Source organism: Mytilus californianus, unplaced genomic scaffold (genome assembly GCF_021869535.1).
Source record: "Mytilus californianus isolate M0D057914Y unplaced genomic scaffold, xbMytCali1.0.p SCAF_8, whole genome shotgun sequence".
In the NCBI taxonomy this organism is placed as follows: Eukaryota; Metazoa; Mollusca; class Bivalvia; order Mytilida; family Mytilidae; genus Mytilus; species Mytilus californianus.
The window spans coordinates 96,726,481-96,754,065 of record NW_026262734.1 but is presented as its reverse complement, the minus strand read 5'-3'; the positions used below and the strand labels follow the sequence as shown (position 1 = coordinate 96,754,065).

Genomic DNA, 27,585 nt, shown 5'->3' with positions numbered 1-27,585 from the left:
AGGTTAGGTATACTACCCTCATTTAAAAGTAGACTAGTCCGACATATAACGAATCTATCTGTCTGTAGGACTAGACTACTCCGAAGAGAGGGTAATATATCTAACCTAATAATGATTTCACGGTTCAGCTAGCAAGCAAGGTAACCAAAATTGTTGATTGAACCTACACACTCAAATCATTTGGCTGTAACACTTATAATATCTATGCTAATCAACTGAGAACTTGATTTTAATTTCTCAAAAGTATCAAAAGAAATCAGAGAAACTGGTGATCAAGTATCAACAAGAAATTTAACATCAATTTGGCAAAAAGCAAAAAGACAATTTTAATGTACTTTTATCTGAACTCTCCTAAGTGGATCTGATATCAAACCAGCAATTTTCGGTATGTGGCCTTTCTAAAATGTTAACAGCTGAAGTATTGGCCTCTAAATCAGCTTTCAATCGTTTCCCTAATTGTTCAATGGACAATAGTACTGAATATGTCCTGACTCATTATATTTATAGCAGACTGTTAGTCGTGCTATTTTGATTCCTAAAATACCTTCCTCTACCCCCATTATTACAGCAAAATGCCTTGAGTGTGTAGGTAAAGGTAATATATTTGGTTAGGCTTGCTTGCTAGCTAGTCCGACAGATAACCAATCTATCTGTCTGTAGGACTACACTATTCCGAAAGGAGGGTAGTATACCTTACCTAATAATGAGTTCACGGTTCAGCTAGCAAGCAAGCTAACCAAAGCTACACACTCAATGCATTTTGCTGTAAATATTGCCACAATAGTTTGAAGCTAGATGGATTCAATCTTACATATATGTCTTAATATGAAGGTTTGGCTGTGGGGCGGGGTCCTTCATTATTCACTCTTTTTTATATTTTGGGTTATGGTTTATATTCATATATTTTAGCACCCAACTATTTGACTGTTGGTGGGGTTTTTTCATAAAAAAATATTCTGATCCCCAATTTGATGGAAAAAAATATTGTGGTCAAGCAGATGATAAAAAAAAATATTCTGAATCCATACCTTATAGAGTTGAATTTTGAAAAAAATAATCTGATTGATAGCGTTGAAAAAATAAAAAAAAAATGTTTATGCTTTGCATGAAAATAAATTCTGACTCAGAAAAAACCATAACCCCCCCCCCCCCCCCCCCCCCCCTCTACCCCCACCTTTTGAAGTTAAATTGTTGCTCCCTTAAAATCTAAATTATATGAAAAGGGTGGGGTAACAGAACCCAAGCGACAATCCCTACCAATTAAGTATTGAAGTGCCCCCACCTCCGAGATAAACAAGGATGGCTAAGATAATTTTAAGATATCGACAACTATTTCCACTCGATGGTTCATAGTTTAAATAGCAGCAAAAATTGAAACTTTATAATACAACTGCAAGTGATTGACATTTTGTTAAATTTATATGATTTGATAGTAATCATTTTTCTTGTCGCTATATTTTTTCTTCTTGTCTCTTTTTGACTCTACTTGTCTCAAAATAGTGAGACCCGCCTATATTGACAAGTTTTTTTGTGCACTAGTTTTGATGGCGTATCTGAAAGCGGGAAATTCGTGCTGTGGACCAGAATTTCTGACCAAAAATACCTGTGAACGTTAACAGCATGTACGTTATCTGTTGTTATGTCAATAATTTGTTGTCGTGCAGTTTATATCCACATTTCGATTTGAACTAATGTTTTTGTTGTTTCATTTTAACTACTTTACATTCTGTGGAGGATGATCATCGTGGACAATGGTGGAAGTTAGCACAAGTCGCCCCACTGCACACTCGCCACATGATCAACATAATCACCCCCGATTTCACCATTTTCAGGTTTTTAGGTCACCTGGCAAGCGTTCTGATCACTTGGTGTCCACTGGCACTGTCATGACTGTCGTCCGTTAACTTTTACCAAAATCCTCTGAAGCTACTGGCCACTCATCATTGGAATATCTAGTTTCAAGTTTAAAAATGTGTCAGATAACCCCACCTGCCAACCAAGATGGCCGACTTGGTTAAAAATAGAACATAGGAGTAAAATGCAAGTTTTTTTCTATTATAAAAACTGCTGTAAATAGAGAAAATTTTGACATGGTCAGAAATGTTTAGAATGTTGTGCTCTACCTTTTGTCCATGTGCGTCAAAACTGTCTGGCGACTTGTAGGAGACTCCGCGTTATTGCCTATAAATATTACATTTTTTTTTACAATTTTGCCAATTATCTTGAAATCTAAAAAAGATAATGAGAAACTTTTATAGCGAAAATGATCAGCAAGACAAGATCTACAAATAAGTCAATACGAGTCTTTAGAGTCTTTAGAAGTGTCAACTTGACACTTTAATCTCTCTGTACTTTCGATCACTCTGGTAATTTTATGTCACTTTTGTATAAAACTCATTAGTACATTTGTATTTATGATGTGGCACTGCAGAGAAAAATAAATAAATAAATAAATAATTAAATAATAAAAAAAAAAAAAAAGTGAATAAATAATTAACCCTTATAAAACCTTAACTATCTATTTTGTGAACCTTCCAGTATCTTTAATAAAGACCCCTAACAAATGTTGAATATCTTCTATGTGATGTTTGTAATTTTCATTTTCTGTTGTTGCTAATAATACTTCTGATTCAAGTGTTAGTTTTGATGTTATGAAGTAGAGTGCAGAGCGGAGTTTCTCTCTAGCCTCCTCATAATTTTCACAATACAATAGATAATGGTCAACTGTTTCTATTTGTCCACAGCTGCATTTGTCAGTGAGTGCTGGGCATATCATTGATTTGTAAGAGTTTAAATTACAATATCCTGTTCTTAAACTAGTGGTTATCCGATATATTTCAGTTGACGGTTTGTCTTTTGGAATTGTATTTTTTACATTTTGTTGAAAGGAATAATATCTTCTTCCTTTATCAATGGTGTCCCATCGGTTTTGCCATTTTAACATTACACTGTCTTTTGCTCCTTTTTGTATATCTTGTTTTGTAAAAATTGGAATGCTTTGTATTTTTTCTGCCTCCTGTGCTGCTTTTTTAGCTAGTTGGTCTGCTAGTTCATTACCTTGTATATCAGCGTGTCCAGGTCCATTCAATGGAAACAATGATTCCTTCAGAATTTAGTGCCAATATACCGATTTTAATATCATGAATAGTTTTGCTGTAATTATCTGATTTCCAATTTAAAGTTAAAATTCCAATTGCTGATTGGCTGTCTGAGAAAATTTTGATGGATTCAGTGTTTTTTCTGTTGTTTGGAATTATTAGAAAATCTATTACCAGCTTGATAGCTACTAATTTCCCTAATAAAATAGATCCTCTATTGGAAACTGGCTGTGTTAACTCCACATGTTCTGTGCTGTTTGATATTAAAATAGCTGCCCCAGCCCCGCATGGACCTGGGTTTCCTTTGCAGGAGCCATCAGTGAAAGCTAATGTTGTATTCTTTTTTAGTTGATGTCTTTCCCTGAAATGCTTGTTCCTCTGATCTAGACTTTGAACTTCCGAGATTTTTCCAATACTCTGGTGGTGATTTTGAGGCTGCTAACCCTCGGAATTCAAATTGAGACTCTATACAATCAGAATCAATCTCTGTTGACCTCTTCATGTCTTCAGACTGTAATACCATTCTTCCAATTGGTGAGATTATTTTTTCAGGTTCATTTATATTTTTCCAATTTTCAAAAATTTGTTTAATAGGGATAGTGATTTTATATGATTTTATTTTTGCAATTTGTCTTATACCGGCTTCTTCTCTTTTAAGGTCCAGTGGAAGTATTCCTGCTACTACTTCTAAGGCTTCTATACTATCTGTAGTTGGTTGGTTGAGACATAAGGCTAATCCTTTTCTTTGAATAGCATTTAATTTATTTATATGCGTGTTGTTGTTGATTTGCCATACACTGCTAGCATATAACATTGTAGACAGCACTATACTTTGATATATTTGTATTAAAATTTTTGTAGATACCTTTGCTATTCCCTTGATGTTTCTGATTATCCCTAAGGACTTTTGTGCTTTTTGCTCAACAGTGTCTATGTGTTTATTGAAATCACATTTTTCATCTAAAGTAAGGCCTAAAATTTTGGGGTTTGGATTGTATTTTAATTCCTTTCCTTGTAACATTATCTTGATGTCCTCCTTTGTCATACCATTTCTGGAAAATACACAAAATTCTGTTTTTCTATACTGAGGTTTATTCTCCATTTTGTTGACCATTCATGGATGGAGTTAATATCTTTTTGTAACTCCTTCACTTTGTCCCATCATCAGCAAATTTACATTTGTTAGAGGAAATTTTAGCAAAAATATCAATAATAAAGATGTTGAAAAGTAAGGGGGATATAACTGAGCCTTGTGGAAGCCCAATTTGAGTTTTAAACCATTGTCCCTGATGCTTGTTTATATTACATCTTACTTCTCTGTCTTTTAAAAAATTCTCTATCCATTTCCAGATTTTACCTTTAATTCCATATCCATGTAGTTTTGTTAAAAGTCCTTCTCTCCAAACACTATCATAGGCTTTTTCTAGGTCAATCATTAATGCGATAGTACTTTCATCTTTATTAAATCCATTAAAGATGTTTTGAACAAATGATAATAAAGCATTGTCGGTGGAGCGGAAATGTCGAAAACCTTCTTGTTCTTTATCTAATATAAATTTTGACTCTACATAACCTTCTAACCTTGATGTTACTATTCTCTCCATTAGTTTACCTAGTATGCTTGTTAAGCTAATTGGACGATATGATGATGGATTATTATAGTTTGGTTTACCAATTTTTTTGATGAACTTGACATTTGCTTGTTTCCATGATTTTGGTAAGGAACCTTCATCCCATGATTTGTTCATTATATATAATAAAGTGCTATACAGATTATCATCTCCATTAATAATTAGTAATGAAAAGTAATTATCAGGTCCTGGACAAGTTTCATTTTTTAGTCTGTACACTGCACCAGCCAGCTCATCTTGTTCTATGGCAAAGTTGATATTAATATCATTGACATCCTCTAAATGTTGTTCTTCATCCTCTGAGATTGAATGATATTTGTCCATTATTTCTGTATAAAATTCTGCATTAAAGGAAATGGGATTTAAGTGTTTTCCTTTGAAGAAAGTTGTTTCTAGTTCTTGACATTTTTCTTCTTCTTTAAATGTTACGTTTCCATTTCCATCAACAAATGGAAGTACCATGTTATTATTTTTCTTCTTTGTCATTTTTCTAAATACACTCCATTTGTCCTTTTTGACATTAGATGCGTTTGAAAGCTTTTCTGCTAGGTTGTTTCCCCATTCCTCTTGAGCCAAATCCTTCACTTTGTTGAAATTAATTTCTGCTTGTTTGAGATTTTCAAAATTATTCGGAGTACTTTTAACTTTGAATTTACGTTGTGCTTGATTAAGGCTTTTTTTGCTATCTTTTACGGCGTCATCCCACCAAACCGGGTGCCTATGAGCAAAGAACTTTTTTTTCTCAATTTTTGGAATTGTCTCTTCCATGCATTCCATAATTTCCTTTTCAAATCTGTTATACAAATCTTGTACCTTTTCCTCTCTATTAAATATAAAATTTTGGAATCTCTCTTTTGTTGATTCTTTCCATTTTTTCCAATCTGCTTTTTTCAAGTTCCAGGTTAAATTGTCAGATGACTCCTTATTAGAGTTATTGCCCTTGAATGTAGATTTTTACCAAATTTTTATTTTTGCGTTTTTTCCTAATATCTTGGAAAAACGCAAAAATTCTCTAAATCTAGAGTGCCAAATTTATCCCAAACTTGGCCACAATCATTTAATATTGGGGTATCAAGTTTTATTAAAAATTTGTACAAAGACCCCGCCTGCAAACCAATATAGCTAAAATTAGAAAATACGGGTAAAATGCAAGTTTTGTCTATTATCTTGAAAACAACAATGAAAATTAAAGGAAAACCTGACCGGGGCAGAAATATTCAAAATGTTGAGATCTACCTGCTGTCCAATACATCAAAATTGTCAGATATTTTCTCATTGCCCTCAAATGTCAAATTTACACGTTTTATTCATATTTGCTTATTATTTTGAAAACTTTAAATAATAGAAAGATAGAAATTTTAAGTAGGAAAATTATCAGTAAGACAAGTCCTATGAAAATATCAAATGGCTGAAATCGTCAAAGGACTCATTATTGGAGTTATTGCTCTTTAATGATGATTTTTTACAATTTCGTTTGCATTTTTGCCTATGATCTTGAAAATTATAATAGATATATAGAAACTTTGAATAGCAAAAATGATCAGCAGGATTTTTACCAAAAAGTGGCCATTGTTGAAGATGCAGGTGAGTGACACAGGCTCTTTAGAACCTCAAGTTTTATTGCTGTTGATTTTAAATATTATGACATCTACTAATAATCAGTAGTATAAATCACAGGCACTTGGGTACATCTGGGACTATTATACTAATTAGTATAATAGTCCCAGGGTACACATGGTACATAATTTGAGAATTTTTTCTTGCATTGTTTGCACTGTATATTTTTTGGACTTAACACTACTATGCTTTGTTATACCTTGTTTTGTGTGAATTTATCGACTTTGATACAAATTACAGTCCCTTATTTTACTATTTATACTTAAAAAACAACTATTCAATGACTTATAAGGGAACGACCATTTAACTTCGAGGGGGGGGGTTATGGTTTTTTCCTAAAAAAAATATTCTGATCCCCAATTTGGTGAAAAAAATATAATATTGTGGTCAAGCAGATGACAAAAAAAAATATTCTGAATCCAGATTTTCCCCATACCTTATACTGTTAAAATTTGAAAAAAAAAATTTGATTGATAGCGTCAAAAAACAAAAAAAAAATGTTTGTGCAGTGCGCGGAAAAAATTTCTGACTCAAGACATCCCCTCTCCCCCCTTGAAGTGGTTGTTTCCTAAACAGAACCTTCCACATTTCGAGAGATATGCCAACAGCTGCATTAAGATGCTGTGCAACTTGTAGAATGGGTCAGAAGTTAGCTGATTCTTCTATTTTGAGAACCTTCCATCCTGCAAAAGTTTCATGCTTTAGGCAGAGACTTGTGTAGTATAAATGTCTTGATAGAGCCCAGTTACCCTCACCTGTTTGATTATATCATGTGTAACCCTCTTTAAATAAAGAATATTTATTATACCCCCGCTTTAAAAAAGTGGGGTCCGTCCCATGAAAATTTTTCGTCGCATCTTTCTCAGGAACTACATCATAAGGATTTCTGAAATTTGGTTTCAGGGTTTATATAAGTCAGCTATACCGTGTGATGCGTTTTCAGATTCGTTACTCAACAACTTCTTGTTTACCGAACACTTACATCATTTTACACATGACATCCAAGTATTTGAAAATTTTCGTCACATTTATCTCAGGAACTACATTACAAGGATTTCTGAAATTTTGTTTCAGGGTTTATATGAGTCAGCTATACTGTGTGATGCGTTTTCAGATTCATCACTCAACAACTTCCTGCTTACATCATTTGCATATTTGGGCGGGGGTATCATCAGTGAGCAGTAGCTCGCAGTTTCACTTGTTATCTTATATTATAATTAAGATAGGGAAATGCCTGTAAATTGAATGGTCGTGGGGACATGACATCATTGCTTAATGATGTCCTCGATTTTTGAAAACTTAGTGTTTTAAGACTTGCTTTTGAAATTTATATATACAATTCCTTTCAAAAGAATAAAAATTTGAGAAAACAGCATATATATTTCTGATGATAGCTGGTTATCTACCAATAGGTATTTCAAAAACAGAACTACAACATGATTGGGCATTGATTACCTTTAAAATGTTCAGCATGACCAATACCTTGGTTTAAAACTGTCAGAAAATGAATTTGGAACTTGGATATATATAACCAAGATAACATCAAAAGCTAAAAGAACACCAGGATTGCCACATTAACCAGTGTTAACCAAAGAGATGTCCCCATTGTAATTTTAGCATATCCATGAATATATATACCAACATCTTACAGAATCATGATTGGCAAACCCTAGCAGATATATATTTAGAAAAGAATCAGCTCTTGCTCCTGTTTAAGATTTTGCATAGAAAAGTACCAGTCACTATTCTGGATTATATCAGACACCATAACAACCAAGTAACATCACCGAGACAAGTTCTCAAGAGTCCGCACATTAATGGATGCTTATAAATACACCTTCAACTGACCATGACCTCATTTTCACAAATCATTGATTATGTTAAGTATGTGTGGTACTTGTAGTAAAACATTCATATTACGGACTATCAACAAAAATTCAATCATAAGTATTTTTTTAACTAAGGAGGTGAGAAATTTCAGTGTGTGCAATCTTGTCTTCTGGAAAACCTTCGTGTTTAGTATACATGGTTTAAACTTAGTTTAAAGTCTATTAGTATATATATTATGTAGTTTTCTTCCTTCCAACTATGCAGTCTTATTTGTACTTCTTTTAACAATATTATTATTTATAAATATATTTCAGATGTAAAAGGTATGATTACAGAATAAGGAAATATGAAGATTTTTTAAGACAGTCCACCTTTCAAAGAGGTAAAATATTGTTTTTAGACTAACAAATATAATCCCTTTAAGGTTTGTATATATATATATATATATAAATATATAAACAAGTCTAAATTGAAAACAACGTTCAAACCTATGATTGCATTGGATAAAAACGTGTGTATGCAAAACAAATTTCTTGTTAGAGGGGTCTACATGGTCTAAATACAGCACAAACAACATTTTTCAAAAGACCAAAAAAAGTGAAAAAAGTACATTTTAACAAAACGCATTTGACTAACAGGTCGAACAACAAATGTTCTTAAACCCTGCTGACTGCCATTGGCGATTGCCAAATAAAAGGATATATATATATATATATATATATATATAGCAGTCAGCAGGGTTTAAGAACATCAGTTGTTCGACCTGTTAGTCAAATGCGTTTTGTTAAAATATACTTTTCACTTTTTTGGTCTTTTGGAAAATATTGTTTGTGCTGTATTTAGACCCCTCTACCAAGAAATTTGTTTTACATGCACACGTATAAAAATTGCGGTTTTTATCCAACGCAATCATAGGTTTGAACGTTGTTTTCAATTTAGACTCGTATATATCATGTATATATATATATATATATACAAGTCTAAATTGAATAAAAACCGCAATTTTTATACGTGTGCATGCAAAACAAATTTCTTGTTAGAGGGGTCTAAATACAGCACAAACAACATATATATGGGGCTAAGGCGTAAGCAGAGGTGGATTTCTTTTTTTGAGGGGTGGGTCCTTATGGAGCTACATATATAATAAATGCATAGAGTCTACTTTTTACAAGTATCACTCCAAATGTTGGCTTGTCAGGGCCCCCTCTATCAAAATCTTGGATCAGCATACATAGTTCAGGAACTTAGTGGCCATAAAATAGTAACTGGGCACTATGACTTCAAGTATATAAACGACTTTCGAAATTCATGCACATTCCCAGAATTTCCTATATCACAACGCTTATGTCATTACGCCACAGAAGGACTGATTGTTTGATGAAGTGGTTTACGCTGATTGACCTCAGGTCAACCGGTGTAACTCATTCATAAAAAAACAACTTGAGATTGGTGCATACTCAGATGATATAACAGAGGAAAAGAATTTTACACAAGATACAGAAAACCATTATAATTTACAGTCCAAAATTGAAACGTGATAATTTTTAGTTCTATCAATGTGGCTCATAAATGGTCAAATCTGATCTGTGATCTTTGGGGTATGGCAGACGACCTTCAAACTGATGTCTCATTTATATTTACCTGCGACCTTTAGAAATGTTCAATACCAACTTGCAAAATCACTATAATACATCACCAGATGTCAATAAAAATAAACTTGGTGTTTCAGGCGGTGGAAGATTTTATGATGCATTGTAACCCATGCAGTAGACGGGATGTGGAATCCAAATCCACAAGTTGGTGCAGTGATTGTGAAGAGGGTCTGTGTAATAAATGTTTAGAGGATCACCAAGCAATTAAACTTACTGGAAGCCATCATGTTATAGACATGACGGAACAAATATCCTCTGAATATTATGAAATGTTGTCCATATCTAATTGCAAATTGCATCAGGACCTACAGCAAGATGTTGTCTGCAAAGATCATGATGTGATCTGTTGTCGTCAATGCTTCCAAACAAGTCATAAGTCTTGTAAAAATGTCTGTCATCTAAACAGGGCAGCAAAGGGAATCAAGCAATCTGATTGGCTGAAAAAATTGGGCCATGATTTGAAGGAAATGGCAAAAGTTAGTCACAAAATTATTGAAGAAAGAAAAGTGTCAAAAGAAGTGTTGAAAAATAAAGTACAGAAAATAAAGAAGGAAATATCCAATATCAAATCTAAGTTTATTCAGCATATAGATGATTTAGAAAAAACATTGTTGAGTGAACTTGCAGATGTGCATAAAGATGGAGAAGAAGAGTCAGAAAAGGAGAAAATAGAACTGATGAATATGGAGAAGGAAGTCAGATCTGATCAGACTGCCTTAGAATTTGTAACTGCCAATGGTTCTGAATGTCAGATATACTCATTTGTTCAAGACCAGGCAAAGAAACAGAGAGAAAGAGAAATGATGCTGCAGAAAATACCTCTTAATTCAAAAGTTAATATTGAATTGCATGAAGCCAGTCATGAAATAGAGGCTATCAAATCATTAGGATACTTGTCAGTCAACTGTGAAAAAGTTACACATCCATTAAGTGAAGAAGGTTTGATTAATCATGATGAGAGCTTATCTAGAACTGAAAGCAAAGATTTTCCAAATCTCACATTAGAAAAAGAAAAACGGATTGATCCTAAAGATTTCCTTACAGAAAATGAAAGAGTAGATGATATGTCTTTAGATGTACAATGTGCCACAGTTACAGATGATAATTATATACTGATAGCGGGTGTACTCAGATTGGTTGTCAGTGGAAAGTACAAAACAGTCTTACAGCTTATTAAATATGATGAAGACATGAAATATTTGCAGCAGTACCGTTTCTTTTCACTTGATAGAATTATGTATGATGATGCTAAGATATATGGTATATCATCTATTCAGAATTCAGATAGAGTAGTAATTGTCTATCAGAAAATCTTGAATAGGGAAATGTTATTTGCAAGCAAAGCAGCAATGAAAAAAATGGGGTCTATAAATCTTATCAATTATGGTTATACTTCTTACTGTGATACCGGTAAAGTAATATTAGGTTCTCATAGCAAAAGAATTTTTCTATATACTCAAGAAAATGCAGAGAACATTTGCTTATCTGTGTTTGATGTTCTCGGTTGCTGTGTTCAGGAATTGGATTTCCGCTTGCAATTTGATTCCTTCATTGCACAACCTAACAACACATTTTGGGGATTGTTCAATAACACACTATATGTTTCAAAAGAAGATGGCACCGAAAGCATGTCATATAGCCCATATGGTTTGAGTGCTGTTACAATTGATCAGCATGGTAACCTGTTCTTGGTGATGGAAGATGGTATCCAAGTTATGCATCCAAAGAAGAAGTGTATTCATATGGCATTTTCAGAACCACTTGTTTATAAGTATGATAAGTGTGAGATTATTGGGTTTCATAGCTTCAATAAAAGTCAAACGAAACTGTCGCTAGTGACAAAGATTAGCCCAAAGGATCATAAATTCAGGAATTTGGGAAAAGGTAATGAACTTGTGCCAAACAATGCTTTTTTTGTGAAATTGATCTCTGAGGGTGACAAATGAATCAACAAGTACTGCAGTGTTACTGTTTTGGAACTCTTTATTGTAAATTGTTTAAATGATAGACTTATTGATAAGTGTACTACTCTTAACATCAAAATGTACTTTAGTTTAAATTGATGGGATTTAAACTTCAAAAAGTAGATTTTTTTTATGTATACACTAACTGACGCTGCTGTTTTTTTTTATTACATAAGGATTCAAACTGTTCAGTATTAATTTAGTTCTAAACAAGTGATCTATAACCATTTACACATGAATATATCTAATGTCATTTTTTTACCCATGACCAAATATCCTTAGTAAAAAAAAATCAAAGTACTGAAGTACTGAACATCGGATGACCGCAGGTTCTTGTGGATGGTCAAAAGCACATGTCACAGAAATAGATCACATCTCTATACCTGAAACTGAGGTTAATTTACAGAGATATATTTTTTTCTGATACAAGTTCGTGCATGGATGATGAATAAATGACAGGAAATTCAACCGCACCGTAATAACTATTATATTGTAGTGATACAAATCAGTATACCTGGGACTATTATACTAATATGATAATAGTGTCAGAGTATACACGTCTGGTTTGTTGTTATATATTATATTAATATACGGTTGCATGTATATATAATTTTCATCTATTTATATATCAATGTATATCATTCTATTCTACTATTCTAATTATAGTGCAGTGCAAGTGCATGGTGGACACTCTTCTGTAAAAAAATCGATTTTTCTAAAAGCTTGGATATGAGAAGCCATTCATATTTTCCCGCAAAACAAATAACAGAGTTATCGGTCCTTGCCGGGAGTGTCGCAAAACGTTCTTGAGATATTCTTCCGTAAGCTTTAACACAATTTTTCGGTACGTGTGCATTTATATCATCAATGATTTTTTACTTTTATATATACAACTAACGACAACACATTTTCATATTATTAATTTGTGTTTTAATAAAAATATTTATAGGAGTATCCATTAAAAAAATGAATTTGAAACAAGCGATAAGTAATGTTATTTTGCACTAGATAAGTGACCGCGGATCTATAATTTTTATAGATCGGTTGAAAACCCAAAACTAATTTGCATAATGGATATTTAGGCGATAGCAATACATCGAAATGACCTCACGGTCATCGCGATGTAAAAATCTAAAATGTCATGCCTGTCATATTTGTCATGTATGTTGAACCAAACCTGTTATGTTAAAAATTGTGCCCAGCAACCACCCATCATATTTAGCCCAATTTTATTAAAACTGGATAAAATTTTAACTGATGAAATAAGTTTGAAATAGTTTTGAAAAATATCCCAATAGAACATGACAAAGTCCTTATATGAGCATTTGGGAACTCTTACAACATTGATAACCTTCCTTATAGCATTAAATTTGAGTGAATAAGACCCCCAAATTGAAAGTTAAATGTTGTGTTTGATGTCTGTCTGGACTATTTTAATATTCCAATTCCCAGTAGTGAGTACACCAGTTTCAATATACTGTACACTACCAGTAATTTTCTGGTATAGAGGGATACACAGTGTCCATGGTTGTCTAAATGTATGTTATTCTTACTGTATTTTGAGATTGTCAGGCAAATAATTCAGGGTTGGCAAAGTATTTCCCGGGCTGGGCAATACTCCCAGAAATGGGTAATACTGAGCAATACTGGGTAATATGATTTTTCAAGCTTATTTTTACACAAAATTGTAAAGACTTGTTGTAGTTTAATAGTATTATAGCTAAATATATACATTTTATACAGATAATCATTGACATGATTGAGAGTCATTCCTGAAGATTGAAAATTCATTTTTTTCTTTTTCTCCATATGCCTTGTTAATTTTCAAGCTTTGTTTCAACATGTTCAATAATCCAATTTGAAACTTTGAAAAATGCATTTCATTCAGTGTTTAAGTCAAGTGAATTGTAAATTTTAATAGTTATACAATCATATTGCTAAATAAACGCCCTAAGGGGACAGGCCATGAACACTTATAGAAATCAAAAGGCTGATTATTGTTATATAAACAAATCTGTTTAAATTATCTGAATAATTAGGGCCGTGCCGAATGGCGGACGCCCTATGGTGATCAGTCTGTCCGTCCGTCCGTAACAAATTGTGTCCGCTCTATATCTAGAGAACCGTTATGAATTCAAAGTTTATACTCGACATGTATATAAACCAACACCAGAGGGTGTGACATAATTTATGTACAACTTCCTAGGTCAAAGGTCAAGGTTAAAAACTGGTTTCAGTTGACAACCCCATGTCCAATGATAAAGATACAAATTTTTTACCACACATTATTCACAGCGGGGCCCACAGAGATGGCTCCCATCTCAATGATATCTAGTTACTTATTAATTATTGATGTACATAAACATATGCTAAACTTAGTAAACATTTTTAGTAATGAACAAAAAATGTTTGAAAGTAATTTTCCTTACATACATGTATAATTGTTAATTGTTGATATTACTTATATTTATTAAAAAAATAAAATGAATTCTTTCGACTTTAAGTCAACACTTAGACCAATCTAGACAGAATGGCAATAAGATAGATTTTAAGGAGGATTATTAAGAAAAGCTTTTCACATTTGTCTTCTGTGTCTTCATGTACACTTGACTTAGAGTTGCTGAATTATTAATATTTTCTCATGATTTATACACTTTATATTAAGACTCTCAAACAAGTTAGCTTAAAATAGTATATCTTATTTTTATAAAAATCTTTAATGTATTGCATTTGTGATTAATCCTCTTTAAAATTCTGACCAGTATTTCATATTACCCAGTATTGCCCAGCATTACCCGGTAAAACCCAGTTAAACCCGGGTTTTCCCAGTATTTTCCACTGGGCTGGGCAATACTCATGAAACCCGGGTTTTTGCCAACCCTGAAATAATTGCAGTGTTTATAAGATTTCTTTGTTGATATTAGTTTACCTGTCAGAGTTACCCAACATCTGTATTATTTAGTGCACTGATAGTGATAGTAGCATTGTTGACATCTAGCAAAGAGAGGCTATTTTATAATCGCAATGATGTACAAGATTTTGCTCTATGTTGAAGGTTTCAACGTAACTTCAGGGTTCTCAGTAAGGATTTTTTAATGCAAGTCCCGGGACTGATCATTTTCAGCAGTGAGAAGAGGAAATTGTATTGCTGTTTAATTTATTATACAGTTTCCATGACAAAATAGAACAAGACCATGACATCAAATTAAGATTAATTTTAAGCTTTTGCTATATAATGAAATGATTGCTCAGTTGATACAACATTTTACAATCTAGGACTAATAGACTCGCCTTAATGAGAACCCTGAACTTTAACATGAAGAACAGCAATAACACTTTCCCTTTTGTTTCGTCAAGTTCATGAAGAATTTTGTGTCATGAATTTATACACCATATTAAAAGATCTTATCACTCTTAGAATTCCTTTGATACTTTCAAAGGACATCTTGGTCCCTTGACAACCCTTAGAGTTATGCCAATTTGACCTTAGATTTTGTTTTATACTATGTGGATGTAGCTGCTACAATATGCTTCATCAGATGTTCATGAAACTTTATTGTAAGATAGTAACATAAAGATGGGCATAAAAGTAGGGCATCTTGGTCTGTTGACAAATCCAAGAGTAATGCCCTGTTGCACAGAGAAGAATTAGAATACTGTTTACCGGTAGTATTTGTTAAATTGGAATAGATTACAATAAAAATCCTTATTAACATGCCTATCATTACTGTTAAAATATGTGTAATAAAACAATAAAGATAGCTATGATCCTATCTCTTGGCATGCATTGTTTTTGTTAACTTTATTAAAAAAAAAAAAAAAAAAAAAAAAAAAATTTGAAACTACTGAACCAATTTCAGTCAAACTCGAGTTAAAGTATCTTTAGGGTATCTAGTATGAAAGTTGTGTATTTGTTCTTGCCAGAGCTCAAAATAGACTTTTGAAAAAAATGCTCAGAATGTCAAGGTCAATCTACTTCTCATTTTTACCAAAGTTCCCAGATGAGTACTTCAATAGTCATGATAGTAGTATTTGCTCTAAAATTACAACTTTTTTACCAAGAAGTATTATCTCACAAAACTATAATAGATAAGTAAAAACTTTTAACAAACAGAAAAGATCAGCAATAGAAGATCTACAAAAAATATGAATTTGACCTATTTAAAAATTGGATGACAACTTTTATAAGTTTTGCCCTTAAATGACAACTTTTAACTAATTTTCAAGTTTTTGCCTTTTACTTCATAAACTATAATAGTTAGATAAACTGGTAAGTGATTCAGGCTCTTATGGGCCTCTTGTTTATTATTGTTAAAGGTTGTTTAACATTCATGTTATGTTATTAAGCAAGTGACATAGCAACAATGAATTTTATTCATGTATTTTGCATTTATGTTTTGATCCGCTTTTGAAATTTTGGGGAATTATTAATTTTTCTGCACTATTTTTTTTTTGTTACTGGTAAAGAAATTACCTCATTTGTGGTAAATTATTTGTTATTTGTTATTTGTTATTTGTTATAATGTTATTTGTTATTAAACTGATGGATATAAAGTTATGTTTTCGTTGATTATTTAATGCTTCTTTTATTCTTATGCCCAATTAATGACTTCAGTAAAGAATGTTCAAATTCAGAATATAACTGTTACTGTTTCACAAGTAGGTAACATTTTGAGTTATAGACACAAAATAGAATACTGTAAATTCAGAAATTATTGCTAGCATTTATAATCGCGAATTTGATATATCCAACCAAAATTTGAGATTAATTTAAATTGCGATTTCAGGAAAAGCTGCATACAGATATGTATATATCAGATATCATAATGTGGGTTCTTATTATTGCAATTCTCACGCAGTCGCATTATTCACATTGATAACAACCTAGCAATAATTTCTGAATTTGCAGTATACATTACAAATGTATACCAAGTAACAACCCAACAGTGAAACCCTAACTGTTGAACAGCTATGGCATTTATTTGAACTATTAAGTATAATCAGGATTTCTTGGATAGATGCTTGCTGCTTACAGTAACCACATATGATAAATAAGGGCCCCATCAACTAGCAAAACTGCTTTATAAAAATAAGGAGATGTGGTATGATTTCCAATGAGACAACTATCCACCCAAGTTCAAATGAAGTGGATGTAAGCAATTATAAGCAATCATACAGTCTTCAACAATGAGAAAATCCATGCCATATAGTCGGCTATAAAAGGCCCTGACATAAAAAATACAAAACACAATTCAATTGAGAAAACTAACATTCTAATTTATAACCAAACAATTTACAAAAAACAAATATGACCAACATGAACCAACGACAACCACTGACCTACAGGCTCCTGACTCACACAAAAATGTGCAAGCCTGCCCCTTTTCTCGTGGTTAACCTGAATAAACCTCTTTGAAAGTTTATGGACACCATCATGACCATTCTGATTTGTTTGAATAGAAAATATGTGGCTGATATGTCTATAAGACAGCAGTTCAATAACACAGAAACCATCTACATAGTTTAGTGTAGTACCAATTTTTGTCTCACGTTGACAAAGTTGAAAAAGCGAGACATAGGCGTGCCTTTTCCAGTCTCGGTGTCAGCGTCAACAATGTATTAGTTTGTGATAAGGTCAGTTTATAGGGAACCACTAGTGGTAGGTCAGTGATATGTGGTATACAGATTTATTAGCATTATAACTCATTTCCATGGAGATTATTAGGTCCCACCCCCTCAGTCTATTGACTGAATTGGCATAGTTTAGTTTGAATGTTGAAGTTTGATATTAGATCAGCTTAAGATGAACCACTAATGTTGAGTAGATGATATTTGGTATTCAGATGTATTGGCATTTGCATGTCTCATTTCCATGGAAAAAAATGGCCCCTCCCAATCCCCCTCATCATGGTTCATTGACTTTTAAACTTTTACATAGTTTACAAGTTAAAGTTTAGGTTTAGGTTTGTTTAAAGGGAACAACTTATAATAGGTCAATGATATTTGGTATGCAGTTTTATAAGCATTGGCATTTCTGATTTCCATGGAGGTTATTTGATACTGCACCTTCAGTCATGCCATGGTTCATTGACTTTGAATGATTTACATAGTATACATGTTTAAAATTGCTATTTTAATTTCAACATTTGCATTATTCTATCAAAATTACAAAACACTGTTCCAAAATTCATTGCTACTTGATTGTTGGAAATTCAAAATTTTGTTGTTTCTAGATAATAAATTGAAAGCCCCTTTATGGAATCTATTGAAATTTTTATAAAAAGCTTAAGACCTCTTATATTATTATTGTCATTTTCATTTTTACCCTTCCAGAGTTATGGTACTTGATTGTTGGAAAAAATTCTGCAGTTTCTGTGTAATAAATGGAGAATCCCTTTATTTCCCCCTTATGAAATAAATTGAAATGTTAATGGAATGTTTTGGACAACTAAAAACAGGATAAATCCCATTTTTTGTTGTTTTCATTTGTTTCAGAGTTATGGTATTGTAAATTCAGAATTGAATGCTGTGTGTTTATAATTGTTAATCCTTGATCTGTGGCCAAAATGCAAAATTTTATGGAGGAAAATCAATATTGAAATTATGAATACAAGTTTTTATTATTGCCAACCTGATACTGACACAATTTTTGCATGGATAAAAACTTTGCAATAATTTCTGAATTTGCAGTACTTGATTGTTTGGAAAATTCAAAATTTTGAGGTTTCTGGATAACAGATTGAAAACCCAGGTTTTATGAAATTGTTTGAAATTCTAATGGAATGTTTGGATCACTAAACAAAATCAGGATCTCTCAGTTGCTGCAGGCATCTATCTGTGATCACCCAAGATCGCCTCTCTAAATTCATTTGTTTTTTTGTATTTTTCATGTCAGGTACCAAATTGATGAGTCCAGCCCTTTCCAGCTTTAAGGCAAGCCTGAGACTTCTGTTGCATAAAGCTCGACATAGGGATAGTGATCCTGTGGCGACGGCAACGGCAGCGTTAACTAACTACTTAAAAGCTTTATATTTTAGAAGGTGGAAGACCTGGTTGCTTCATACTTTGTATATGGATGCCTTATCTTATGAAGTTTCCGTCTGTCATATGTCCATTGTTCTTGACCTCATTTTCATAGTTCAATGACTACTTTTAAAAAAGTTTAAAAATTTTGTAATGTTAATTTCTCTCTTATTATGAGTAAAAGAATAACTATATTTAGTATGTGCATACCTTGCAAGGTCCTCATGCCTGTCAGACAGTTTTCATCTGACCTCTACCTCATTTCATGGATCAGTGAACAAGGTTAAGTTTTCGTGGTCAAGTCCATATATCAGATACTATAAGGAATAGGTCTGCTATATTTAGTGTATGGAATGATTGTAAGATGTACATGTCCAACTGGAAGGTCTCTTCTGACCTGACCTCATTTTCATGGTTAGTGGTTAAAGTTAACTTTTTGTGTTTCAGTCTTTTTTTCTAATACTGTATACAATAGGTCAACTATATTTGGTGTATGGAATGATTGTAAGCTGTCAACAAATTTCTCAGATGGAATCAGATGAAGGTCAATATTAACAGACCATATAACAATTTAAATTATAAATTAAAAATTCATGAATGCCAATTTTCACAGGTTGTAGAATAACCATCATGTTGGTGACCTTCTTACTACCCCATTTATCTCCCATTTTCATAAAGATACGCTGTATATGTCTGTCTGGCAGGTATCATCTGACCTTGACCTCATTTTCATGATTCATTGATCAATGTTAAGTTTTCCTGGTTAAGTTTGTATCTTAGATGTGCAATAGGTTAACTATTTTTAGATCATATTTGGTGTATGGAATGATTGTAAGGTGTACATGTATTTCCAGTTTGGTTTCTCTGACCTTGACCTCATTTTCTTGGATCCTGTTAAGTTTATGTGATAGTTGTAGTAAAGCTTTATATTTAGGACTATCAACATAAAATCAATGGTTAGTAAAGAAGGTGAGACATTTCAGTGTGTGCACTCTTGTTTTCTGTTTATTGTTACAACTTACACCTCTGTCGCAGATATGAAGAAAGGTTGAGCAATCACAAACATTTTAAGACCATCCACAATCCTCATGCATAGTCTATGAATAGTTTTCTCATTGACAATCATACCACATCTTATTTTTATACCCAGTTCCCTTATGAAATCATAGTGAAGATGCTTTATCTAATGTTCATGATCTTTTGTACATTGTAAGATTCTAACATAAACATGAGCATAGGGCTTTCAGCAAACTATGTCTTTTGACCATCAGCTGGAACTTTTTGCACTGTTAAACAACTGGTTCTTCATTTATACTTCATTAGATGTACTTGAAACTCAAGAAATCTGAATTTAAAAGGCAAACTGGTGTGATGAATCTTTGCACACAATTTTTTTTATACTACATGTATTAGAATATAAATCTATCATTATTGTAAAACTATAATAAAAGAGATATTTGGCATCAAATCTGGATATAAGTGATCTACTCTGCAGAAGTTATGAAATCTTTATAATTGAATATAAAAAAAAACTGATAAAAATATGTAGTATTTCAAGTTCTAGAGACACAATCTTTAAATTTGTGAAACAGATAAAAAGTTGTATAGAAGGTATATTAAAAGTGGCTAAGATCAGTTGTTTCATTCTTTGAAAGAATGTCCTTACCATTTCTGTTTCAAAATGATATGTTATTGTTATGAACATTTTAATAGAAATAACTTACTTCACAATGGGAATTTCACAAAGAGTGTTTATAAAAATAAGAAGATGTGGTATGATTGCCAATGAGACAACACTCCACAAGATATCAAAAGACACAGAAATCAGCAACTATAAGTCATCGTACAGGATTCAACAATGAGTAAAACCCATACCACATATAAGGTATATTGCGAAAATATCATCTAGTGTGAATTTGTTCTTTAAACTTGTTGAAGATGACAAGAAAAACACAAACAACTAAGACTTTCAAACAGATTTTACACTTGGAATTACAAAACATTAGCATACTGGAAATATTCCACTTTTCAGTAAGTCTTGGTAGAGTGAACAAAAGTCAAGAGACATAACTGCAATATGAATGGCCACATCATGCTGCAAAATTGTAGATTTCATGTTTTCTATACATCACTCGGTCTTTGATGAATATATTAGCCACAAAAAATCTGGTGACCCTTTAATATTTTCTTAAATGTTTCTGTTCCCCCTATTATTAATTTTGTTCAATATCTTTACTTGGAAATTGTAGGTATACAAATTTATTTCCAGTACTAAGAAATGCAGTCGCAGAGAACTTTGAGCACCTTTCCCATAGCACCTGTACACAAGACTAAGTTGTGTGCTGCAGGATTTTTAACAGTAGAAGATCTTAAAGACATCAAGCCATCTGGTCTGTTTAAAGGTAATGTAGTGATAGCAGTGCTCAAATCTAGGGGTACATTAATAATCATCAAACAAGAAACAAAGTCTTATGACCCTTTGACATACACTGTATTTAAGCTTTCCTAGAAGGTTTATGACATTTTGGTATATTCCAGGAGTAAGATTTTTACTTTTGGAAAAAATTTTATCTGTTGTTAAAAATAAAACTCAATCATAGATATCAGGCTTATAATCTTGTATGACTGATGCGAGTTTCATTTTTAATTTTAGTTCATTTATATGTTTTGGAGTTTAGTGTAATGTCCATTTTCACTGAACTAGTACACATTTTGTTTAGGGGCCATCTGAAGCCCGCCTGCCTGGTGCGGGATTTTCTTGCTGTGTTGAAGTCTCATTGGTGGCCTTCGGCTGTTTCTGCCTTTTGGTTGGGTTGCTTTCTTTTTTTTTGACACATTCCCCATTTCCATTCTCAATTTTATTCATTTATAAAACTCATCAGTGGCATTAAGTTTAAAAGTCAATTACTGTAGTAATTAATATTTTAATTTGTGAATATTTAAACCTCTAACTTTAAAAAATTAAGTACAATTAAATTTACATTACAATTGGTCTTCTTAAAATAAATGTGATTTCAAAAGAAGGGAACAATTTTACAGTTGACATCAAGATTAGTCTTTAAGATCTAAATGTTTAACTTTACCTAAAATTACTTTTTCCTTTGTAGAAACAGGCATAGGCTTGGAGGAATGTCTGGAAATTATAAAACTTGTTAACGATGACACTACAAAGAAGTCTACAGTAAAATCAGCATTTGATATCTTACAACAGGAGCAGACACTGCCACCTATCATCACATTCTCAGAGCAGATTGATGCTATGTTAGGTGGTGGAGTACCACTGTGTAAGATTACAGAGTTCTGTGGTGCTCCTGGGATAGGAAAGACACAAATGTGGTAAATATTTTTCAGATCAAAATGGGTCTATTTCATGCTGTATATTACTGTGGGCTTAGTTGTATTCTTGTGCTTTCTTAACCTAGACCCTAAGTAATAATAGAAAGATTGAATAACTAGATAACCAAATGTATAATGTGTTTTTATCAAGGTAGCAGAATGACTCAGACTGTATATTAGTATCAGTAGAGTGGAGGGTAACAAAGAAATTCAGGGGGCATGCATTTCTATAAAAAATTGAATCTAGTTCAACGTTATTTATACTGAATAGAATAAAGCACTATATATAATTATTAACATAACACTTCACTTATCGTAAAGTTATAGTCTTTTATCCGTTTTTTTATTGATTTGGGGTTGTAAGGCAGGTGGGTGGACAGTCTGCTGTAGGTCCTTTTGTTTCCGTTTAATAACTTATATTCTGTTCAACCAATGTTTTCATATCTTAATATGTTGTTACTTATGACAAAATGGAGGTAAATTTTTATATGTACAATATCACAATTGCAGTTCAGGAGTTATGCTCCTTGATTGGTTTGAAAATTTATGGGTTTTTTTTTTGCGCAATATAAAGTTGTGAACCATTCAACAATGCTTTTCAAATTGTAATATGTTGTTTCTGATGACAAAATTGAGATCAAGTTTGATTTATATATATATATTGAAGATTTAAACTTTTGATATTCAAAAGTTATGGCCCTTCATTGCTTATACAATGACACAAATAAATATAATAAAAACCGGGTTTGCTATCATTTTGACAGCCTCTTGTTATGTCATAATTTAACTTCTGTAGTTTTTGTATGTCATTCAAGCATGCAGCTAGCAGTAGATGTACAGATACCAGAATGTTTTGGAGGTTTGGATGGTGAAGTGGTGTACATTGATACAGAGGGGAGTTTTATTGTGGAGAGATTAGTAGATATCACCAAGGCAACCATACAACATTGTCAACAAATTTCTCAGATGGAATCAGATGAAGGTCAGTTTCTACAGACTACTGTAAATACAGAAATTACTGTGTTCATTTATTAGAGCAAATTTTGAAGAATGGACAAAAAATACAAGATTTTATATTGCATCTTCAGGGAAATACACAAAAAAGAGCAATATTTTGATAGCCTTAGTACTTTACTCTTTTAATAAGTAAACAAACAAATTTTTTTCATAGTTATTAAAAATATAGTTAAAAAAAAATTTAAACTTTTATTTTGCAGAAACTAAATCCAGTATGTCAGAGTTTACAACCGAGAAAGTATTGTCCATGATCCACTACTATAGATGTCATGACTATGTAGAGTTGTTAGCTACAGTTCATCTACTGCCTGATTTTATCAAGGATCATCCTAAGGTTTGTTTTATCAAGGATCATCCTAAGGTTTGTTTTATCAAGGATTATAGTTAGTATTAATGAAAACAAATTGGGTAATATAAATGAAACAGTAACCCAACAACCCAATACAACCTAAGACCTTTCTAAGATGGCATAGGAAAAGGTTGGCAAAATATATACAAACGGATGTACTTATATAAAGTGGACACAACATAAACAAAAAAAAGACTTTTTGAAGTCAACGATCTTCAACAATAGTCAGGTGTCACTTCCAAATCATCTCATGTCTAAAAAAATGTAAATATATTTATAGAAACTATCAAAGGTCTACCCTCAAAACCAAAAAAGCAAAACATTAAGATATGAAGGTTGCAATATTAAGAGAAAATAAAATGTAACATAATAATGAAAATATTAGCTTATTATAAACACAATGATTATAGTTGTTTGACAAAGTGTTATTTTGATGATTATCTTTCCATTATATACAGGTTAAGCTGGTTGTAGTAGACAGTATAGCATTCCACTTCAGACATGACTTCGATGATTTTTCATTGAGGACGAGACTATTAACATCAATGGCGCAGAGCTTTATTAAACTGGCAACAGAATATAAAATAGCTGTAAGTTTTTGACTACTGTAGTGTATTTGGTTCACTGAAATAAGATATGTCTTTGTACTTTCTTATAAGCATGCAAACCTCTAGTGTGGGAGGTTATGAAATTGAGCCCCCTCGTAGTCAATCCAAAAACCAAAATTGCTCTTTTCCGCTTTACTGCATAGCAGACAGCCTTTCCAAGTAACACCATACTGTTGGTATTTGCCAGGATGTTGGTAGTGACAAAATATGCAATTGAAAATAGAAAATGATCTAAGGTCAGATCACAACAATGTAACCTTACCTTAATCTTTGCTTAAGAAATTTGAAATTTCTTCGATTTGAAATTAATTTGTTTCCAAAGGTCTCTTTACAATGTCATTAAAACAAAAAACCTACTAGGAGACATTTTGACTTAGATCAAGCATCTTACATTTACAGTTAAATTATCAATGTTTAAATAATTTTTGAAGTATGCATTGAAACGAAACAAATAATAAATGAAGGAGTTAGCTAAAAAAAAAATTTTAAACTTGATAAATACAAAATATTAATTATCTTCTGAGTATCCAGTATAGATTCATTTTGTCAATAACTATTTTCCAAATTTTAAAATGAAAAAAAGAGATACATTTGTTATCACATAAAATTGCATAAAAATTAACATTTAAAGATTTATTACCCATGAACTGAGTTAAATATTCCCTAATGAGGTGGATTTTCAGAGGGAGATACCAGATATTTAAAACGAAAATAATGGGAGGCTCCAATTGATATCTATAACATCAACACCTATATGACTACAACAGGACAACTTTGGAACAGGGGAGATAATTCATCATTATTATTACTGTAGGTTGTACTGACTAATCAAATGACTACACCAAGACACATTTATATAGACAGGGGAGATAACTCATCATTGTTATTATTGTAGGTTGTACTGACTATTCAAATGACTACACAGGGGAGATAATCCATCATTTTTATTACTGTAGGTTGTACGGACTAACCAAATGACTACACAGGGGAGATAATCCATCATTTTTATTACTGTAGGTTGTACTGACTAACCAAATGACTACACAGGGGAGATAATCCATCATTGTTATTACTGTAGGTTGTACTGGCCTCAGACCACAATTATTCTTCCCATTGGTTACAATGCATTTTTTGGTAAAAGTTAAATTGAATTAAAAAATTTGCACCGCATCAAACTTGAAATAAATTTAACTGCTTATAGACCATTATTATTTGAATGAAATATGCTTGTCCCAGGACAATCCATCAGTGCTTTTTCTTTTGAGAGCCCTATAAACATGCCAACGGTAGGACTTGAATCTTGAATAAATGACGAAGACTAATTTCTACCCTACTTTCATTTTGGCCAAATCACTACTTTCACTTTCAACAATATTTTTTTTCCACATGTTTTACTTATTTCAATATATATGCAACTGATAGGACCACTTAAATAGTAAACATTTCAAAGAAAACAGTAGTCTGAATACTTAGGAAGAAATACCCCATATAATAATTGGGAACTATATTCCTAGACAACAAACAAAGGGAATTAATTGTGGTCTGAAGCCTACTGACTAACCAAATGACTACACAGGGGAGATAATCCATCATTTTTATTACTGTAGGTTGTACTGACTAATCAAATGACTACCAAAGTAAAACATGGAGAGAGTTCACAGTTAGTACCTGCGTTAGGAGAAAGTTGGGGTCATGCCAGTACAGTCAGAGTCATTTTATACTGGGAAGGTCAACAAAGATATGCTTGGTTGTATAAATCTCCATCCAAAAAAGAGTCTACAGTCCCATACCAAGTCACAGTAAGTCTGAAAGGAGGTTATCTTTCAGTTATAAATAAATGCATCAAACTACATATTTTTAAATAAGAAACATAAATTTATGTGAATTTTAAAGATGAAAAATACAATCATTGTATATTTGTGCTGGTTGATATTTCAGGAGTGGCTTCATGATATACAATCATTGTATATTTGTGATGGTTGATATTTCAGGAGTGGCTTCATGATATACAATCATTGTATATTTGTGCTGGTTGATATTTCAGGTGTGGCTTCATGATTTTGGATATTAATTTTCCCCGGTTCCAAAGGAGGTCTAATTGTTTATGTGTGTTCGTGTTTCTGTCCATCTGTCTGAAAAAATAAAATTTTTGTTGCACTCTTCTCATGAACAGCAAATCAAGGGTTTCTGAAATCTGGTATCCAGCTTCATGTCTGCATGGTATACTGTATGATGTGTTTTTACATCCATCACTCATCAACATCCTGTTTACTGATTACTTAAAGCAGGGATATCATAAGTGAATTTTAGCTCTCAGTTCAACTTGATTTCATTGATTTAGGGATTATGGGTATCTTATGAAATTCTAAAATTGAATTTTATTTGCAAGGAAAATCTAAATCTCACAAATAAAAAATGTTATTTTGGCATAATGATATTTTTTCTTGTTACAGATGGGTGGAATTCGAGATATTGTAGAAAGTCATGATTGTGATAAGAGTGAAGGCAATATCCAACTGCCAGCTAAACGACAGAGGGTCACGTGATAGAAAGTGGAGTTAAGAGGATTCAATTTAAATGGGAAAGCCTTCCTACTTTAGAACAAAGTTGCATGCATCTTCACTGGGCCAAAGGAATTAGATTTTTACAATTATGAACCTAAAATTTACTATCGCAGTGTAAATACTGTTTATTTTATGGTGAAAGTTCAGTAATGAAATATATACTGTACTTATGACTAATCCCAATGTCAGATTTTACTATTGAGATAACAATACTACATATACATTTTGTTGATTATTAAATCTGTTGAACAATTTTTATTCTTGTTTTAAACTTCATAATAATCCATTAAAGTTTAAGTTTTAAAAAGAGATTAAAGGTACAGTGTACATGTGTGTTGTTGGATAACCTCCCTTTGTCTAGAAAATCTAACTTATAGAAAGGTCAATCTTCATTAAGGAGAGGAATAATCCTTTAGATTATTGCCTGAAGTCAATAAACAAGGTCAAGATGTCAGTTTCATCAATTTTCATCTAAAATGTTACTGTGGATTCATTTATTTTCGTTGGTACCAATTTTCATGGATTTAGGAAAACTTGCATTTTGGTAGATATTTGATTTCATGGTTTTCCAAAAGTCTGCATATAATCATACAGCAAATTTGTAATTCGTTGAACATTTAAATTCATGGTTTCTCTGCCCCCACGAAATCCACGAAAATTGGTATCCAACGAATAATAATGAATCCAAAGTATATGAAATCATAAGCAGACTAAAAAAGATCTGTTTGTATGTTTTTTGTGGTGCTTTGTTTTTTTTCAGTCCTAAATAACCACTATAAGTGATTCGAGTTATCAACTTATTGTAAAGAACCAGGGACATTTATCATATTGTCCAGATTTTTTAATTGCAAGACCTTGGACATGGTTAATATCTTGTACACCCGACCTTGGACTTT

General features: G+C 32.3%; 1 protein-coding gene across 2 annotated transcripts; it reads left to right on the top strand.

The window, feature by feature from the left end:
• The first annotated feature begins 1,538 nt into the window (after positions 1-1,538).
• On the top strand, positions 1,539-26,943 carry LOC127712732 (DNA repair protein RAD51 homolog 3-like). Of its 2 annotated transcripts, none has more exons than XM_052219342.1 (9): positions 1,539-1,622; positions 8,491-8,558; positions 21,085-21,217; positions 21,923-22,151; positions 22,967-23,133; positions 23,369-23,502; positions 23,976-24,107; positions 25,733-25,924; positions 26,579-26,943. In XM_052219342.1, the coding sequence occupies exons 3-9, from the start codon at positions 21,094-21,096 to the stop codon at positions 26,669-26,671; spliced, it is 1,071 nt and encodes a 356-aa protein (XP_052075302.1). In that variant the 5' UTR covers positions 1,539-1,622; positions 8,491-8,558; positions 21,085-21,093; the 3' UTR covers positions 26,672-26,943. The 2 variants fall into 2 exon arrangements, with proteins under 2 accessions (XP_052075302.1, XP_052075301.1); XM_052219341.1 differs by having other exon boundaries at positions 21,065-21,217.
• Positions 26,944-27,585: the final 642 nt, after the last annotated feature.